The sequence below is a fragment of the Diadema antillarum genome, unplaced genomic scaffold (genome assembly GCF_040938485.1).
Source record: "Diadema antillarum isolate AM-2024a unplaced genomic scaffold, OU_Dant_1.0 scf00000169, whole genome shotgun sequence".
Classification (NCBI taxonomy): domain Eukaryota; kingdom Metazoa; phylum Echinodermata; class Echinoidea; order Diadematoida; family Diadematidae; genus Diadema; species Diadema antillarum.
The window spans coordinates 847,101-866,699 of record NW_027271058.1 but is presented as its reverse complement, the minus strand read 5'-3'; the positions used below and the strand labels follow the sequence as shown (position 1 = coordinate 866,699).

The 19,599-nt window shown below is 39.2% G+C and overlaps 1 protein-coding gene across 1 annotated transcript; it reads left to right on the top strand.

Moving 5' to 3' along the window:
- Positions 1–247: 247 nt before the first annotated feature.
- On the top strand, positions 248–11,242 carry LOC139722668 (MTOR-associated protein MEAK7-like). The gene is made up of 8 exons (XM_071633960.1): positions 248–1,007; positions 2,143–2,370; positions 3,155–3,287; positions 4,663–4,784; positions 6,753–7,101; positions 7,795–7,913; positions 9,225–9,407; positions 11,021–11,242. Exons 1-8 carry the CDS (start codon positions 807–809, stop codon positions 11,186–11,188), a joined length of 1,503 nt encoding a protein of 500 aa, XP_071490061.1. The 5' UTR covers positions 248–806; the 3' UTR covers positions 11,189–11,242.
- The last annotated feature ends 8,357 nt before the right edge of the window (positions 11,243–19,599 follow it).

Genomic DNA, 19,599 nt, shown 5'->3' with positions numbered 1-19,599 from the left:
CATTAGCGATACAGTGATGTTACTTTACAGTACGAGGTATGTTGGTCGGCTCATTTTTTACCATTTGATTTATTCTTTTACCTCCGCCAAGGGAGGAGGTTATGTTTTCATTACCATTGGTTTGTCCATGTGCAAAATAACTCAAAAAGCTGTGAATGAATTTAGATGAAACTTGCAGGAAAGGTTGAGAATGACACGAGGAACAAATGTGAAATGATCAAATTTTGGTGGTGATCCGCATCCTGCAATTTTTATGAATTTTATGAAGGATTTTCGATATGTTGGCAGGTAGGGCCAATGAACTAAGCAGCTGGACTTCAATCATGGTTATAATGTAAGACAAATGTTCTCCCTTGATAATGTCATAAGAAGTAAATATTCCAGAAATACTCAGTTACTGGATTACAAAATTGTTTATCAATACAGCTTTAAAATTGGACCTTGGAAAAAAAAACCACAAACAAACAAACAAACAAAAGGGGGAGGGGAGAGGGGGAAGAAAAGAAATACCCCATCATCACTACATTGTAATAATAAGTCTTAGCACTCTCTCGGTTGTGGTGTGGGTCATCTCTTATTTGAATGAAGACTACAAATACATTGACACCTTTACAGTCCTCTCATTCACAAGATGATAAGACTGTCCACCAAATAAAGTGACAACAGGAGAAAAAGATTAGCAAAAAAAGTAATTTGTTTTGTAATAAATTTGGCAATAAATTCACTGACCACTGTGAAGAAATCATCGATGCTCTTTTATCTTTAGGTACCCGGGTACCTCTCATCAAGGGTTGTACGAATCAACGATGGGCCAGTCTGAAAGTTCTTCAAAGACTGAGGCCGGGTGCGGGCTGCATGGAGAATACCAGAGCTACCGCTCTCTCTTTTCGGCCGAGGAACAGGATGAGCTACAGGCCGTTTTTGACAGCATCTGCCAGCAGAAGGGAGGGAGCAGCAAAAATAATTCACCTAGTTCTGCATCAACATTTACTGAGTCCCAAATGCAGGTAAATCTTGCCCCTTCATCACTGATTACTTTGTTTCAATCATATGAGAGTACACACCTACCTAGTTACGAAGGTACCTCTGCCAAAGGAGGCTATATCTTTGCCGGCTGTAGGTTGTTTGTTAGTCTGTCTGTTTGCAAAGTAACTCAAAGAGCTTTGAACAGTTCTGGATGAAATGTACAGGACAAGTTGATAATGATCATACAAGGAATAGATGATCAGTTTTCATAGTCTTCTGGACCACCATCTGAAGCCAAGAATCATTTTGACTTTTTGGAAGGATTTCTTTTTTTTTAAATCATTTGTAAGTTCCATCATGACCAAAGATGGTGCACTTTCTTTTGCGACCCTCAGAGCCACTGTCCTTTAGGCCAGGGAGTATGGCGGAAGCAGACAACAGCAGGGCCCATTTCATAAAAAGTTGATACGATGGCAACTCTTGCTGGAATGGCAGCTTTGTCATGGTAATGATAAGAATCCAGCTTCCTGGTGCCTGTTTCTTAAAACTTGTCATAAGTGACAACTGCCACATTTCTGTGACAAATTTGCTCTCAACCAATCAGCTGCAAGGATTTCAGTTACTTGTCACATCTATGACAACTGGTCACATCTATGACAACTTGTCACTGATGACAAGTTTTATGAAAGAGGCCCCTAATTGGCTGTTCCTATGGGAAATTGCCATTCCAAAAAGAGTTGTTATCCTAACATCCTTTATGAATTGGGAGCCCTGGTCAGCAGTGAGGGTATGTTTTTTATGGCTAAGGAATCTAATTATGCAGATGATACGAATGTAGGACCATAATACATGTGTAGGGTGAAAATCACAATGTGGATGAAAATGACATACTTGATGAAGGTCTGCACTCTCTGAGCACTTTTGTAATTCTTAAAGAAATCGTTCATTGGCCAGTAACAACAGACCTCCCAACCATTTCGAATTTGGAGGAAAGAATCTGAATTTTGACCATTTCCATCTCTTGTTTCAGTAGCAGTTCCTGTTTTTCGTGATAATTTTACTATACACACTCCTATGGGAACTGCTCCGTCTTTCCCACTTTTGAGCCAAATCATCCCTATTTTCCAGTCAGAAAGATTGGGAAGTCTGTAACAATCGACACTTTTCTCATGACAGGAGTACCTTGGCGACAGGTTACCGGGGACGACGGTATCCCGTCTCTTCAATCAGATGTGGCTCTTTCAAGGCGCTTTCAGCAAGTCGTCTCTGGCGTCCATATCCCACGAAGCGTTTGTCGTGGTCATGGCGAAGCTCCTTAAGGGAACCATGGAGGAGACGAGTCACATGGTCTGTTGCCTGGCAGCAGAGAGTGCCGACAGAATATCCAAGGCAAATCTAGCAGAAGTACGTTACCAATAAACTGTTGATGTTGTGAAATGCATCATGTATTGGAGAGGGTCCCATTACATTTTTTCCTGCAACAATTGCTCTCATGAAATTATGAATATATGCATGCTATAAGTCTGCTACCTACAAACACAACCCTAACCCCAATCCTAATCCTCTCAGGAAACTAAACCTAAAACCCATCACAACTCTAACCCTAACCGTAAGTCCTTGGAGAAACTAAGACCAGAACAATTGTCGCAGGAGCAAACGTTGTGTCACAATCGGAGAGTGAATCCCCATAAGTATAGATCTTTGCTGTTATATCACACATTAAGAGCTACCAATACTATGCAGCTGATATTACAAAGATAATTTTCTCTTATATGTTTTTCAGGGAAGTCTGTTATAAATTGATATTACTGGTCTGAGTTGTTGATTCTGAATAATTTGTATTATCTGTTTGAAAAAAGCTCCTCAAAGCCTTTCATCTGTAGGGATGTTGGTATTGGCTATATCACAACTATACCATGAAGCCTTATATCTGAGTGCCCTAGCTAGTGCTAAAGGTGCAAACTTTGCATTTTGTACATCTCAACTCTAGTAAGTTTTCACATCTTAAACTAGAACTTTCCATACAAAGAAGAAATAAAGAATATTATGACTTGTAATGTTCAGGCAAAAAGTAAAAGATTTTGGTGTGGCATTTCCTTCTTTGTTTTTATGAGATGGAATATTTGACTGTGATCATGGCAATAACGCTTACAGACTACTAAATTGCTCTAAACCTTTATCCTTGTAGTTTGTTGGTGACATCCTGCATTCCTATGAGAAAGCGTTACGAGCATCAGACAAAATGGGAGGCTGGCAGGTGACTTCAGATGCGGATTCCATCAAGAGATTTGTCAGGTACACCCTGCACAACATGGAAGGAGGTAAGATACAAATCAAAATGATATTAGGGGGCTTGAATCCCTCTCCTTTTCTGCATAGTACGTTGTGCTTTGAGTGAAATGAAGGAATGTGTCATTCCACGTACATGTGGAAGTAAATGAAAGTAATGAACATTCTTATAGCAGCTTCAGTCTGTAGATTCAGATTCTGCAGGGCAAAAGGTTTGTCAAAAAGTCTTTACTACTTCATTATAAGTGTAAATCACCCAAACATTTGTGTACTTGGTGTAATTGTGTAGCATATCAAGTTAATTTTCAATTTAGTTTCTGTATATTATTCTTGATGCTTACCTGAATACCATGCAGTAATGCATCATGTTCATGTTGAGGGATGTGTGTGTGTGTGTGTGTGTGCATGTTCAGTATTTCTTGGTATTTGGTTTTAAAATTGTATGTGTGCCGATGGGGGGAGGAAAGGGGAATTATATGATAAGCATCATGCAAGGCTTTCCGTACTTAAATTTTGCACATATGAGTTCACATTGCATGTGCTTGAAGTATGTGTGATTTGTTGGTGTCCATAAATTGGTAGACAGAATATTAGTTTTTTCCCTTCATGCTTGTTCATCTGCCTTAGCCCATTGAGGACAGGCTGATTTTCCTATGACACGCATTTCCCATCTAGATACCTGCCCAAGTATACTCTGGACTCGCCTTCAACTGGTTAATGAGCATGCACCCAGTTTTTAAAATCTTTTGTTTGTCTCTTTATATCAAGATTTTTTTTTTCTCCCCTCACTGGGATATTTATTATTCTCTTTCATCTATACACATACTACAACATATTTCAAATAACATCATACTTTTTTCGAATTCAATACAATATAATATACCGGTACATCAAGAAAAAAGGTGTCTAAAGAGACACCATTTTTTCTGAAACACTTGCAACTTATGATTATTTCTTGCAATAAATTTCTCTTTATCATGATATTCCCTTATACTATATTTACACAAATCCAAACGAGGTATTATTTTTCTTATATTACAAACATAAATTTTATATCTCACAAGCGTGGTAATACAATTCAGTGCCGAATTGTTAATACCCCCAAAACCAAATAATCTATTTTCCATCGTAAATGTTATTTCTAACCCCGTGTTAACATTAATCCATTCTCTTACTTCAACCCACAATCTATCAACATATTGACACTCACTCAAAAAATATATAAAAGTCTCAACATACACATTGCAAAATGAACATTCTTTTCTTTCAATCAATCCAATTCTATTCAACATCTTATTTGTATATAAAATTCTATTAACTATTTTAAACTGAAACCATCGTGAATTAACATCTTCCGTGCTCTTGAACGGGGGCCAACGAAAAAGATTGCCATTTCTTTTCTTCAAGATGATGATGGCATCTTGGACGAGTCTCAGGTGCAGTCATGGCTGGAGAAAACAGTCGTCTTCTACTCACTCCTCACAGATCTCTTCCAAGTCTGTTTTCACCCAGGAAAAACACTTACCAGGGTAAGCAGTACCTCCTTAGCCCTCATCCCCCTTCAGCCACTCTGTACTGGAAACAAACAAACAAACAAACCAAACAAACCAAACAGACCAAACTGACCGAACAGATCGAACAGACCGAACAGACCAAACCGACCAATCCAAACCGACCAGACCAAACCGACCAGACCAAACCAACCGGACCAAACCGACCGGACCAAACCGACCGGACCAACCCAAACGAAACGGACCAAACGAAACGGACCAAAGCAAACGGACCAAAGCAAACTGACCAAAGCAAACCGACCAAAGCAAACCGACCAAAGCAAACCGACCAAAGCAAACCGACCAAAGCAAACCGACCAAAGCAAACCGACCGGACCAAAGCAGCCAAAGAGACCAAAGAGACCAAACCAAAGAGACCAAACCAAACGGACCAAACCAAACAGACCGAAGCAAAGAGACCAAAACAAACAGACCAAAGCAAACACACCAAAGCAAACAGACCAAAGCAAACAGATCGGACCAAAGCAAATGGACCATACCAAATGGACCAAACCAGATGGACCAAACCAAACAGACCAAACCAAAGAGATCAAAGAGACCAAACCAGAGACCAAACCAGATGGACCAAACCAGCCGCGCCAAACCAGCCGGACCAAACCAGACGGACCAAACCAGACGGACCAAACCAGACGGACCAAACCAAACGGACCAAACCAAATGGAGCAAACCAAACAGACCAAAGCAAACAGACCAAAGCAAACAGACCAAAGCAAACAGACCAAAGCAAACTGACCGGACCAAACCGACCGAACCAAACCGACCGGACCAAAGCAAACGGACCAAAGCAAACAGACGGATCAAACCAAATGGACCATACCAAATGGACCAAACCAAACAGACCAAACCAAAGAGACCAAACCAAAGGGATCAAACCAGAGGGACCAAACCAGGCGGACCAGAGGGACCAAACCAGACGGACCAAACCAGGGGGACCAAACCAGAGGGACCAAACCAGAGGGACCAAACCAAACCAGAGGGACCAAATCAGAGGGACCAAATCAGAGGGACCAAACCAGAGGGACCAAACCAGAGGGACCAAACCAGAGGGACCAAACCAGAGGGACCAAACCAGAGGGACCAAACCAGAGGGACCAAACCAGACGGACCAAACCAGAGAGACCAAACCAGAGGGACCAAACCAGACGGACCAAACCAGAGGGACCAAACCAGAGGGACCAAACCAGAGGGACCAAACCAGACGGACCAAACCAGGCGGACCAAACCAGGCGGAAGAAACCAGGTGGACCAAACCAGAGGGACCAAACCAGAGGGACCAAACCAAACCAGAGGGACCAAACCAGAGGGACCAAACCAGACGGACCAAACCAGAGAGACCAAACCAGAGGGACCAAACCAGACGGACCAAACCAGAGGGACCAAACCAGACGGACCAAACCAGGCGGACCAAACCAGGCGGAAGAAACCAGGCGGACCAAACCAGAGGGACAAAACCAGAGGGACCAAACCAGAGGGACCAAACCAGACGGACCAAACAAACCAAAGAAACACAAAAACTTCATACCCATTTTGTTTGGACATAAAGTGACATTTGTAGGCGATAAGTATTTTACATTGCGTCATGATTGTGGGGTGACACTGTGGAGTGCAGACATGATGGATAGTATGAAAATATGGCTATCATGGCGAAATGGGAATGTGGGCATCATAAGCCATTAGTCCTCCCAAGTTGTTGTTGTTTTTTCCCCACAAGGTTTACCATTTTGTGCACTCATCTATGATGTTGGCAGTATCTTGATGGCACAGGCAATATACTCAGTACCCATTTATATTGCTCAGGTCCAACCACTGTTTACCTCATATTGAAATTTTGAGGTGGCACATTATGTTATGAGTTGTAAATTCTTTCAAATCAAGCCAATTTCAGCTCATTTGTTTTGATAGAAGTCACATAACCTCTCTTTCCAGGACACTAGTACAGCCTCGGCAGAATCCTATGATGACACTGCCGACACCGTCATTGACGATGTGCTGCACCACGTGCCCACCTTGCCCCTCTGTGGTGGGGCCACAAAATCAAAGGTCACGTCCCTGCTGGATCTGCCCACCCTCCTGACGCTCAACTATCACCTGCCCCACGAGCTGCGCCGCGAGTGGCGATTCCTCTACTCCTTGGCCGTTCACGGCTCTAGCTTCTCCACGCTCCTGTCCCACATCCAGGGCAAGGGGCCGTCCATCATCCTCATCCGGGACACGGAGGGTAGGACCTTTGGTGGGTTTGCTTCGGAGAGCTGGCGCCTGGGACCAAACTTTGTTGGTATGCTCTCGTCTTGTGATTCTTGCCTTAACCAGTTCCCTGCGACATAATTATAAAATCCCATAGTTTTCATAACGTAGTACATTTGCTCCTTGTAAGCTATGGGTTTCTGTCTTTGCCTGTATTAGCAGAATGGACTACTGGTAAAAATAAAAAATGCATACAAAATACAGAGAATGTGTTTTTTAATGGATTATATGTTGGTTCACCAAAAGCGGGCATTAAAATGCCATTTGTGAAGATTTTTACATTGTATGTACAGCCTACATGAGATGGATATATGCTATGATGTCAATGTCTGCATAAAAGTGCTAGTGTATAATAGTAATCTGTAATAGAGTGAACAGTCAGAAATGAATTGCAGATGAGATTTTCTACACCAAGAGGAATCAAAATCTCCAAAACATCGAAATTGAAAGTCAAAGTAGAATATATAACCAAGGAATTCTTACATTTATTAATAGTGAAAGTTATATCAAAAAGATTATGAATTTGCAATGCTCTATCAGTAATGGCCTACGTAGATTGCAGTTGGAACCTACGTGTCAGAGTGTTAATTCATATAATTGCTTCCATCCGCCCAGTTATTGTAGGCTAATGTTATTTTAGATTGAACGGATGCCATGTCCCAGTGCTCTGACCTGTATCGTATCGACTTGGAATGATGGTGATGTCATGTTATTCCCACGTCAGGCGACACGCACTGCTTTCTGTTCACGTTGACCCCTGACCTCGGCATCTATGAGACGACTGGTCACAATGATCACTACATGTATCTCAACATCGATCAGCAGACCATGCCAAATGGCCTGGTAAGTGAAGTTGTGATTATTTGTCAGCTTCATGCATTCATTCATTTATTCATTCATTAATTAATTCATGCAATCACTCATTTGCTCATTCACTCACTCATGTCCTCATTCACCCATTCACTGATTTACCCATTCAATCATACACTCAACCACTCATTAATTAATTAATTAATTCATTCATTCATTAATTCATTCATTCATTCATTCATTCATTCATTCATTCATTCATTCATCCATCCATCCATCCATCCATCCATCCATCCATCCATCCATCCATTCATCTTTCTATCCATCCATCCATCCATCCATCCATCCATCCATTCATTCATTCATTCATCTATCTATTCATCCATCCATCCATCCATCCATCCATCCATCCATCCATTCATCCATCCATCCATTCATCCATCCATCCATCCATCCATCTATCTATTCATCCATCCATCCATCCATCCATCCATCCATCCATTCATTCATTCATTCATTCATTCATTCATTCATTCATTCATTCATTCATTCATTCATTCATTCATTCATTCATTCATTCATTCATTCATTCATTCATTCATTCATTCATTCATTCGAAGTCAGTGCATGTGCCCCTGTGTTATTTTCTCTGAGTTCATGCTCATTGTGTAAAGATTGTACATTGACTGCAATATCTTGCTCAGAGATGTGGTACCGTGTGTTTCCATGTGATGTCAAGGCTCCTATTATTGTATTTCATTAATATTTCTTTAAAAAAAGAACATGATCTGATTATGGCATCCCTCTTCATCTGATTAAAAATCCTTGTCGCCAGAGATGGTTATGTTATTCTACATTTAGAATCAGTTCAGGTATGAGAGAGCAATTAAGATCAGAGTGCTCCTGGTAAGAGCAATTCATTTCCGTCTTTGCCAGATCTCTTTGTGGAAACTGCTATTCCAGCAAAAAATGCCATTCCAAATGCTGAAATGCACAATGGTACAATAGCTGCCAAATATATGAATGACTGATGTCAATATCTTACTAAAAAAGAAGAAGTTATTACTACTGAGTTGAAGTGGAGTTGCATATATTGAGCATTCATAACAACAGTCTTCTGTTCATTTGTTGCGTCTTCTGTTATATTCTTTTTAATTCATATTTACAATCACTTGAAATCATCATTATGCCATTAAAGATTTCATCTCATTTGATCCTCTGCCACTAAAAGGGCAGATTTTTTATGAGCCCTTCGACCTTGTATAAGCATTCTTTCATGTTTCAGTTCACCAGCATATTTTAGACTGAAATGATAAACCTTTGCCACCAAATATTGGTTGACAGGGAATGGGAGGACAGTTTGAATACTTTGGACTCTGGCTGGACCAGGACTTTGGCAAGGGGCACAGCAGAGCCAGACCAACGTGCACCACGTACGAAAGTCCAAGACTGTCCGGATCGGAGGACTTCGTCATTGACTGTCTGGAAGCCTGGGCTGTGGGACCTGTCCCGAAGAAAAAAGCAGAGGTATGCATCCTTTGTTTAATAAAAATACTCACACCTTTACATTGGGGGAGATACACAGTGGTGGAATGTGTGACTTGCTGCCTGGTAATTCCATGATCAGGGATGTGAGTGTTCAGAGTTTAATCTCATATCGAACTTATTTTTACTCTGCCCAGAACCTGCTTTTCAAACATTTATGCATTTCAAATGCATTGAAATGATCACAATTTAACCCTAACTAGCCCCTCGACGTTCCGCGCGATGTATTGCAATCGCAAAAAGCTATCGCCGCGACGTTTCATGACTTTTTTCTTTCGAGTCTCCCGCATCTTTTGACACCAAATTTGCGACGCCCGGGCGCGCGGTTCCGAAGTTACGCATAAATATGTACACGCATGTCAGACCAAAAATTGCTCAAAAACGTTAATTCGTGTACAATTTCAATGCAAACTGTGCTTACTGGCAAATTTCATAAAAGCATGATTATTTTGGTGTTTTATTGATTAAAATCAATGAATAACATATTTTCTGGTTCGGAGCGATGTCGCGGACAAATTTCATCGAAAAAACAATGAAAAACATAAAGTCGAAAAAACAAAGAAATACATAAGAAATAAAAAAAAAAATACTTAAGAATTTTTTCTGATATCACAATTTTTTTTATTACATTTGCTAAGGACACTAAAAAGAATATTTACACAAAAAATGTGCCTGTTTTGAGTGTTTTTTTTGTGATTTATACCAAATAGTCTGATTTTATGCATCATCTTGCATAAATTAGCATAATTTAGCATAAATGATGATTTTTTGAAGAATTAACTTCATGGTATTTTAGATTACATCATAGGCAATGTGTGTGCCAATTTTCGTCGCGATCGCGCGGTCGACGGCCGAGATCTGGAGGGGGGGCCTGGGAGGCCCCCCCCCCCCCCCCCCGGCTCTATCAACTACCTAAATAGCCCGGCCTAGTTAGGGTTAAGGCACTTCAGTAAAAAAAAACAAACAAACAAATTGAAGATATTTTCAGACTCTTTTCCACAAGTGCTCTCACCCCCCTGAATGTTTCAAGCTATCTTTCGAATGTGGTGGGACATGGTACTGATTTCACTGTGGGACGTGGTACTGATTTCACCGAAGTGACTGGTGTTAATGTTGGTCCAATGTGCAACTTCAAACTCTCTCACAAAGCAGTATAATTCTGTTGCATTTCTTGAATTCATGTCTGAGTGGGCCGGCTGATACCTTCCTGGAAAAGAAATATGTTCTTTAACTGTTGATAAAGACACGCATATGTGTGATGTCGCCAAATGGTGCTTTATCACAGTCACTGAACTGGGTTGAGACTGAATTTGAGATTTCTCACTTGTAACACGCCTTGTAGAGAAAAAGGAATATCCTTTCAAGGTTCAATCTTTGTTGGCTCCCGGTGTTTGTTGTTGGGTCACCTGCAATAGTGCCATTCATCCTACCATTATAATGGCCCTAATTTAATGTTGTCCACTTGTCAACTGCAGGAGATAAACAAATTCATTTTGGCTTGTACTTCAGGCCATTGTAGCTCCATGTTATTTGTTTGATGTGCTCCTTTAAAAAAAAAATAAAGCAAGTAAACAAACCAAGTGTGTATTTTTCAGGATGATGAGGAGGAAGGGGGCCCCAAGAGCATCCTTGACAAGGACCCGGAGGCCAAGGCACTCCTTGATCTGGTTGGGAAGGAGAGAAAGAGTGAAGGTCTGAGGGAAGTGGAGGACGACGCCACAGCAGATATACCAGAGGTGCATCATCTCCCTCCTCTGTCATAGACTGATGGAGAGAGATGGATAGATAGAGAGAAAGTGTGTGTGTGTGTGTGTGTGTGTGTGTGTGTGCATGAATGAGGGGGAGAAGGAGAGTGTGAAGGAGGGAGAGAGACAGACTGACAAAATTGAGAGTTTGTTGAACTCACAAGTTATAACAGAGGCATAGAAATATGAATGCCATCATTCACTAAGAAATGATGATGAACACAGTGGATTTGCAGGTCTGAAATGATAGCGTAGTGAAGCGTTGTGTCCATGTTAACAAATACTAGCCATCCACCGATAGGGTTCAACATATACATTGTAGCATGACAATTGTAACTTGAATTTTTTAAATGTTGCTACCTTTTTTAAACGGGAAAGAATGAATGAATGAATGAATGAATTAATTGATTAATTAATCAACGAACAAATAAACAAACAAACAGATGAATGAATGAACATTAGTGTTGTTAGAACCATCATGGAATGATATAAAATGTATACTTGAGTGACCCACACCATTATAGTTCATGTTTATGCATATTTAAATCACGCTACATCACTGAAATTCTATGAAATCCCTCTAACATTTGGGAAAAATTATGAAGATTCCAGTGGAACCACAAATTCAGAGATTTTTAACGGAAATTTGCAGCTATCGTCGTCAAATGTGAACGATGTGGAACAGTTGTGCGCTAAGGAAGGGGCCCGCACCTTGCCACCCTGGGCTCCCATAGACAATGCATGTAAAAGATGTGTACAGGTGACTATGGTGATACTAAAACACGAGATACCTATTCCTAAGAAATTAAGATTTTCGAGAAAACTGGCAGGTTTTCACCTCAGTTTAATTGGTTGTGGCAACCCTGCAAAATTTCAAGCGTACTGTTCAGTGTGCTTGTAGCAATTTTGCACAGGGTGATGATATTAGGGCCCTTGGCGAGGTGCGGGTACCTCACTACACCCTGAGCTGAATAACCATTCAAGAGGAAAGGAAAACTTTTCGGTGTGGCCAAAATTAATGGAATGTAGCGTATAGAAACTCCAGTTTAATTACAAATGTCATAGCTGCAGTTTAAATTGGTATACAAAGAAGAATTGGACCTATTTAGTTATATGAATGCCATGATAGTATTAGATATATCAAATATATTTTGAAAGTACTAGCTTCAAAGAGTAGATTACGAGTAGAAGATGTATCTCTTCGTAGGACAGTACAAGGGCCAGTGTATCATTATGAGGGCTCATAGCTTTAGCATCTCACGAGATGTAATGTGGCTAGTGCAGCCTAAACTGATGTGGAAGTACTGTGTATACTACAGCAGAATACAGTAACATTTATTGAGTTTTAGGATTGCAGAGGTCAGGATTGGAAGTATTTTGTGCTATGACCGTAGTCACTCCGAAGCATCATCCTTGATGCTTGGTGTTGGGGTCATCATTCTGATTGGAGATAGAGGAAACTTTCTATCTACCAGATACTATAGCATTACTTTTATTAGACTATCATCAGGAAGTAGAAACTAATCCACTTTAGACTGTTACAAGATGCAAATAGAAGATCAGGTATGTTGGTATGAAATCTAAGGTGTCCATACTTTCTTGATGTGTGTATATTTCTGTAATGTCTCCACTCCACAATTTAGTGGTGCTGGAGGCATATTTATTGTATTATATTTGTGTCAGCCTACCATGTCTGGAAGATTGGACTGAGAAGGGACAGAAAGAAGTATTTTTCCTCCATGCTGTTTTTGCTAATCTTGTCAAATTTTGATATTCTTATTATATTATATATGCATTCCACATAAAATGTGCGCATATGAACAGCAGCAACAGCGACAAATGCTACGTGTCTCTGCATGTGATATCTGTTTTCATTGCAGTGTACGCTGATTCATGACAATTGTGCCTTATTACGAAATGGTATAATTTAGGTGGATATTATTGAAATGTTAAGTATACATGTTTGATTATTCTTGCCCTTTGTCCACTAGCGTGCCCAAGTTTGTTTACTGTGCAATGTTTTCACATTTGTCATGACAACGTACAATCTCTTGATTGTGGCAAATTGCTGTATTTCATCTCGTTTCATTATGCAATTAACAATAATTAAAACTTGTCATGTGAATGCCTGTTTGATGACTTAAAGGAGCACAGTTTGCATACTTAATGTTCTACTGTAGCAGCTCTCTCTGTGCCTTTGGTATCATGTTTTTGTTGTTTTTTTGTATCCACAAAAGTTAATGTAGTAAATAGTGACAATTAGTTATAACTCGGTCTCCGTTTACCAGTCAAACACATGTGATTTAAGCCTCCATCTGTAGTTTATGCAGTTCACTGTTCAGCGATGCAAATCATTAGCTGCTAGATGCTAACAAACATAGCAAAACATGTCCTGTTCTGTATGTGCGTAGTCACACAGTTTTGAAGTTAAGAAATCAAAGTGGTGGTTGACGAGTTGATTACCTCCACACATGCACACTTGGAAATAGTGCAAATTGTGCTCTATTATTGGACACTAATTTAAGTGCAATGGTCTGTGGAAACTCAGCATTGTTAATAAAAGCACACATTGGACAGGCTCTGGTATAGAATACAGTGGACAGACAAGCTTATAGAACACAAAAATATATATTTGTATTGTAAATGCTAGAATGTTTTATTGAAAAAAATACTGGTAATATTAATGGGTGCATGCAGATGTCATATGAACTCATTGTAATTGATGTTATGGACATGATGTAAATTATGATGGACCTCTATGTGTCTTGCACACATGATGAGAAAGATTAAATCCAAACATGCACTGGATTTGGCTCCTCCAATGTGTACGATGTGGGTAGAAAGTGCTCTATTTTTCTCCGTCCCAAACCAGGTCACGAGAGTAGTAGTTTGGATTAATGAGAAAAACTGTCGTTGGCAAGACTTTGCTCAGAGATAAGCCGATGATTTCAAATTCTGTCTGAAGTGAAGTACTGCAACAGAAGGAGCACAGATGTTTATGGTATGTCCTAGAACAAAACTCCAAAATACACACATTGCTAGTTAGCTTTCCATACTTTTCATGCAGTCATTATGCATACATGTACCTCAGAGAAGCTGCCAATGCTTGTGCATTATTTTGGACATTTTCAAAAGACAAATATATACAGTGTATTCATATAATTATACCGTATCAGATGTGTACTTGGTATTAAATAATTCTTTTTTCCCAAGAAATAGAAAGAGTCATTGCAAATTAGAAGTTAGACCGACTGTATTTAGAAAACTGAATTTAGACATTTGTGCTCTGTATCACGAGTTGGAAATTTGATTTCAAACTGATTTTCCATTCCATTTATTATGCCTCCGCCACGAAGTGGTGCCGGAGGCATTATGTTTTCGGGTTGTCCGTCCGTCCGTCCGTCCGTAATGAATTTTGTGGACAGGGTAACTATCAAAACCTTTTTAGGTATCTTAATGAAACTTGGCATGTATGTGTATTAGGGGGTGAAGTTGTGCCTATCAACTTTTGGGTGCACATGCTCAAGGTCAAAGGTCAAAAGGTCAAGGTCAAATACATAGAATTTCACTATTTCCACCATATCTATGCAATGCCTGAAGATATTTTCTTGAAACTTAGTGTATATATGTATTACCCAATTAAAATTCTCTGGGGAAAGTTTGAGTCATGAGGTCAAAGGTCGAAGGTCAAAAGGTCAAGTAAATATATTAAAACTTCACCTTTTTTTCTCTGTACCTTGGAAATTGTTCAAGGTATCTTCATGGAACATAGTATGGTATACATGTACTGACTGGCAGTAATTATTTAGAGTTATGGGTTCATGGGGTCAAAGGTCAGGGGTCAAAGGTCAAGGGCGACACTTCAAACTTTTACTATTTCCTCATGTTTATGCAATGCCAGCAGGATTTTTTTTTAACACTTGGTGTATACATGTATAACCTAATAGAAATTCTCTGGAAAGTTTTTTTTTTCTTTTGTTTTTGCCTCAAAGGTCAAAAGGTCAAAGATCAAGTGAAAGTGCTGAACTAAGTTTTTCCTCCATATTTCGGAAGTGGCTCAAGTTATCTTGAAACTTACTACATATGTATTCATGTTCTGTCTGACAGTGATTATCTTATCAATTTCAGGGTCAAAGGCCAGATGAAAATGGTAACAATTTACTATTCAAAACAGAAATTGCACTTTTTCTCCATACCTTGAAAATTACTCAATGCATAAATGTATGAATGGGTCAAAGTCAAGTTAAAGTCCTTAAATCCCAAATACATGCTCTCCTATTCATCCAATTAAACCAGGACAAGGCAGGTGAACATTCAACACATTTGTGACAAACTTGTCATTTTAATACTTTGCCAGTTATGTGAAAATGTAATCACACGTTGTCCACATGTACTATTTAGACCTATTAGGAGAATCATGCATTATCGCGGAGGCATACCAGTCGCCATAGCGACATTTCTAGTTTTCAAATTTGTTATGTTGACAGTTCCTTTGAAGCACATTTATTTTTTCCCGATTATGGATGAACAGTACATTCCTTCTTGTGGTTGTCCTTCCTACTGCCTGTTATTGTTTGTATAGAAACATATATCTTTTTTATCGGGGGGGGGGGGGGGGCAGTGGGTGTGAGAATGGTTTTGAAATTGCAATTTGCACATTGTGTTAACATTTTGTGAAACCCATAAGTTTTCCTAAATGTTGAGCAGAACAAGAGAGTGGGCTCTATATGCAAGTTCATCCACTGCCTATGTCTGTGACTATTAATGTCTATTTAAAAAATGTCAACTGACCTCTGGAATATGAGTCCTGTTTGATTGCAATATACATTATCAATAAGTGGACAGTTTGGCAATCATATCGGGAATGGTGATTGGTGCATTACGTTTATGCAATCAAAGTGTTGCCCATTCAAGTGACAGATTCTGGCTTCAGTGAAACGAATGGGGAAAACCTCATTTACAGCTGTTATCATGTAGTGGTGCATGTTAGACACTACAGCAGAAGAAGGCACCATCTTATTTCCAGCACAGTGCATAGTATTGACATTTGGCTGGAGGCTGGGCCCTGTGGAAAACATGCTATTCATACTAACATAGAAAACCATAGACCACACTAATAATCTTCTTCCAGTTTAGAATGATACGTTTGTGTACTGGCAAACACTGCTTGAAGTTGTGATACATGTACTGCTATTCAATGAAGGATTTATTCCCATGTATTTTTTTTTCCAAAATATGAAATTATTTGTGGGTCAGTATCTGTCAGTGTGATGCTGATCAGATGGAAATGCTCGTATGTGGATACTTTGCATATTGAAGTTTATATTTTAAGCAAAGATATGTTAAAGTTTGTATGTGTTATGTGTCAAATATTAAATTTTCTGCATATGTGACTTGACAACTAATATCTAGTAATTTCTTGTTGTGGATAAATGCTTGTGTTTGAATTTGGCAGCACATTTCCTGTGTATGCCATATATTTTGCAAGATTTTTAATTTCTTGAATTTTGCGAGTCGGGTTCTATTCACGAAATTTGATAATGCGCGAAAATATCAAATCTGATCCAAACAGGAATGCGACGTGCACTTGTAAATTTCTCCATTCATTACTGCACTCCACGATCACATATTTAACCACTTGTGAAATTGTTGGGAAGTCCCGATTCACGAAATACTCGACTTGCTGAATATATTAAGGTGTGTACAGTAAATGATGTACAGCAGCAGCCTGATAAGCTGAAACTTTGTGAAACATGTGCCATAAAACTTGTTGAAAAGACAGCACTGTGAAGGACACAATGCTTTAATTCTACTTCATAATATCACGAAACTAGACAATGTGGTAGTGAATCGCAAATATTACTTTATATTTGGCAATCAACATACACAAACAAAAATTTCTTACAGCCATCACTTGATTTAATTGTCATCACACTGTCATACTAATCAGAGAAGTATTCGTGCTAAATGTGGTGTCATTTTTTTTTTCATTTTCAGCATAGGCTGAAAATGTATAGCATAAGAGCAACTGATTTTTAGAAAATTTATCAGAGAGAGTAGATAATGACCTCCCTGTCATTAAGTATATGTCTTATTCTCTTCTCAATATTTCAATATTGAATCACAAATCAAGCTTCCCCCAAGATTTGATTGTGGACTTAACAAAGTAGAAAACCTTCGTCTGTGCTATTTACAGATGTTTTACAAGATTTATTTTGCCCGGAAACCAGTGCTCAAAATGATGAGGGAGAGAAAAATTCTCCACCTGCAAAGAATTGGTGCAACATTCACCTGCAGCTACTATGAATTATGCTTGAAATTACATGGAAAGAACAGAATGTTTTAATACCACACTACCTTGATTTAATTTTAACAAATACAAATGTACTACATTTAATAGAAAAAGAGATGCAGATCATCAGGTAAGAATTTAATCTTGCAGATGCTTGTCTGTACAATGGTGGTTTGAATAAACATACTTTGCTACAAAATTTTTGGACAATCAATATTTGCAGGAAAAATTATACAGAGAAATTATACATCAACTGTGATGTGTGAAAGATTTGCACAATATCAAAGATGGAATGTGTGCCTCATGTGAAGCATAAACAAAGAATGGGGAGGGTAACTTCCACACTGGGTTGAGCAGTACTCACACAGTAGAGATTTGGTACCATTATCAGGCAGCACATGACCCTTATGAGATTATCTCCAGTAGTCTGGACTTTGATGATTATTTTTAGTACATTGTATCCTCCTCATTGTCTTAGGGTGCATTTAAGTGCTCTCCTATTTAAAAGCGAACTGTTACTGTACCGTAACCGTGCCAGAGGAGGGCGCGAATGCTCCTAAAGTGTACCGTACTGTACTGTACTGTACCGAGCCAAAAGTGGATCAATTTCCGATGTGCTCCAAAAGGGTACCAAACGCATATCAAAAGTTCGCATGTAAAGTATGCGCATATCATGGGCCTACGTCATAATGCAAAGAGTCCACAGACATCATTTTCTTTGTTCGGGACAGCTGTAAGTAGTTCAAGCGCGCCAGGCGAATGACCCTTTTGCTACAAAATGCGTGACCTCTACTAAGGAAAAGTGACTCATGAGGTACTTTTTCTCAACAGCGTACTTGAATGCTCCAAATCTGGCACAGTTCAGTACGGTACACTTCAGTTCAGTTCGCCTTGGTTCGCTTTAGAACGCTCGAATGCACCCTTAAGAGACAGATTACAGTCTCAGATTGTTCGTAAAAAGAATAAATGTGTATCCTTGGCATAGGCTCTATACAATATTGACTGTGATTTAATACGAGAAAGAAGATAGTCAAACATTTTATTAAGTTCTTTTGACATACACAGGGCAATATTTCTTATAGTGAATCATAGTGGTAATGTTTAATAAATGATCTCACAACATTTCAAGCACAGAATCACAGGATTGTTAACCACAACACATTTGATTTTATGCCAGAGGCTTAATGTATATTAAATTAACTTCTTAGTATGACTGCCTGGAACCACACTATCTGCAATGCTCTTTCAATTGTGGCTATTTCAGGGTTTTAATGGCAATCATAAACTAATAAAGGAAATATAGACTTTCAGACCATCAAAAATAACTTTGCCAAATGAATTTACATGTATCTACATAACAATGCTTTTACAATAAACATACTCTGTAATTGTTTAATACTGCTGAAGGTGTCTCAGGAACCGACATACCTGTCTTCAGTGCTTGGACAGTTCCTTTCTTTCTACACATCAAATGCCTTCCAAATGAGTAGAGCCTGATGCAGAGTACTGAAGTGTGACATCATAGCCATGGACATTCATCGCCATGGAAACTGGTTCTAAACAACCTCACATAGCCCAAATACAATTGTATCTGTGAACACAGAGGTTGCTAACCATGCTTGTACCTGGTTTTTACGTACTGCCTGAAGCTTTTTGCAAGGATATCTTGTTTGGAACCAGCGCTATTGTAAAGTTATAAAAAAAAGACTGACATCATCGATTCGGTACTCTATGGATTGGATGGACAGTGTTACATGTTAACTTGAGCATTGTGAATATATGACTTTCTTGGTGATTAAAACAGGCCTAGCTTCAGGAAGCTGTACTATGCCACATAAACCTTCCAATGCATCTGGAGTTGTACACATGAACTATGCCTCATTTTTTGTTGTTGAATGATACAATTAAATGAATTTTGTTCTACTGACAATTAACACACATATATACTATTAAAGTGCTGACTATAAGCATATAAGCATTAATTCATTATGTACAAGTACACTGATTATTTTTAAGTATTGCACCAATGAAGAAATAGAAGACTAGTCAATTCATCACTCCACTCGCTTTAAGTACTGCCCTGCAGTATTGTTCTAAAATGGACTAACGCTTGATAACAATCACAAAGTTGGATGCC

Bases quoted from the DNA above. Each gene is read 5' to 3' on its own strand.
- LOC139722668 (XM_071633960.1), top strand. From the start codon at position 807: ATGGGCCAGTCTGAAAGTTCTTCAAAGACTGAGGCCGGGTGCGGGCTG. The intron at 4,785-6,752 runs GTAAGCAGTACC...CTCTCTTTCCAG, and splicing joins CAGGAAAAACACTTACCAGG to GACACTAGTACAGCCTCGGC. The intron at 9,408-11,020 runs GTATGCATCCTT...TGTATTTTTCAG, and splicing joins TCCCGAAGAAAAAAGCAGAG to GATGATGAGGAGGAAGGGGG.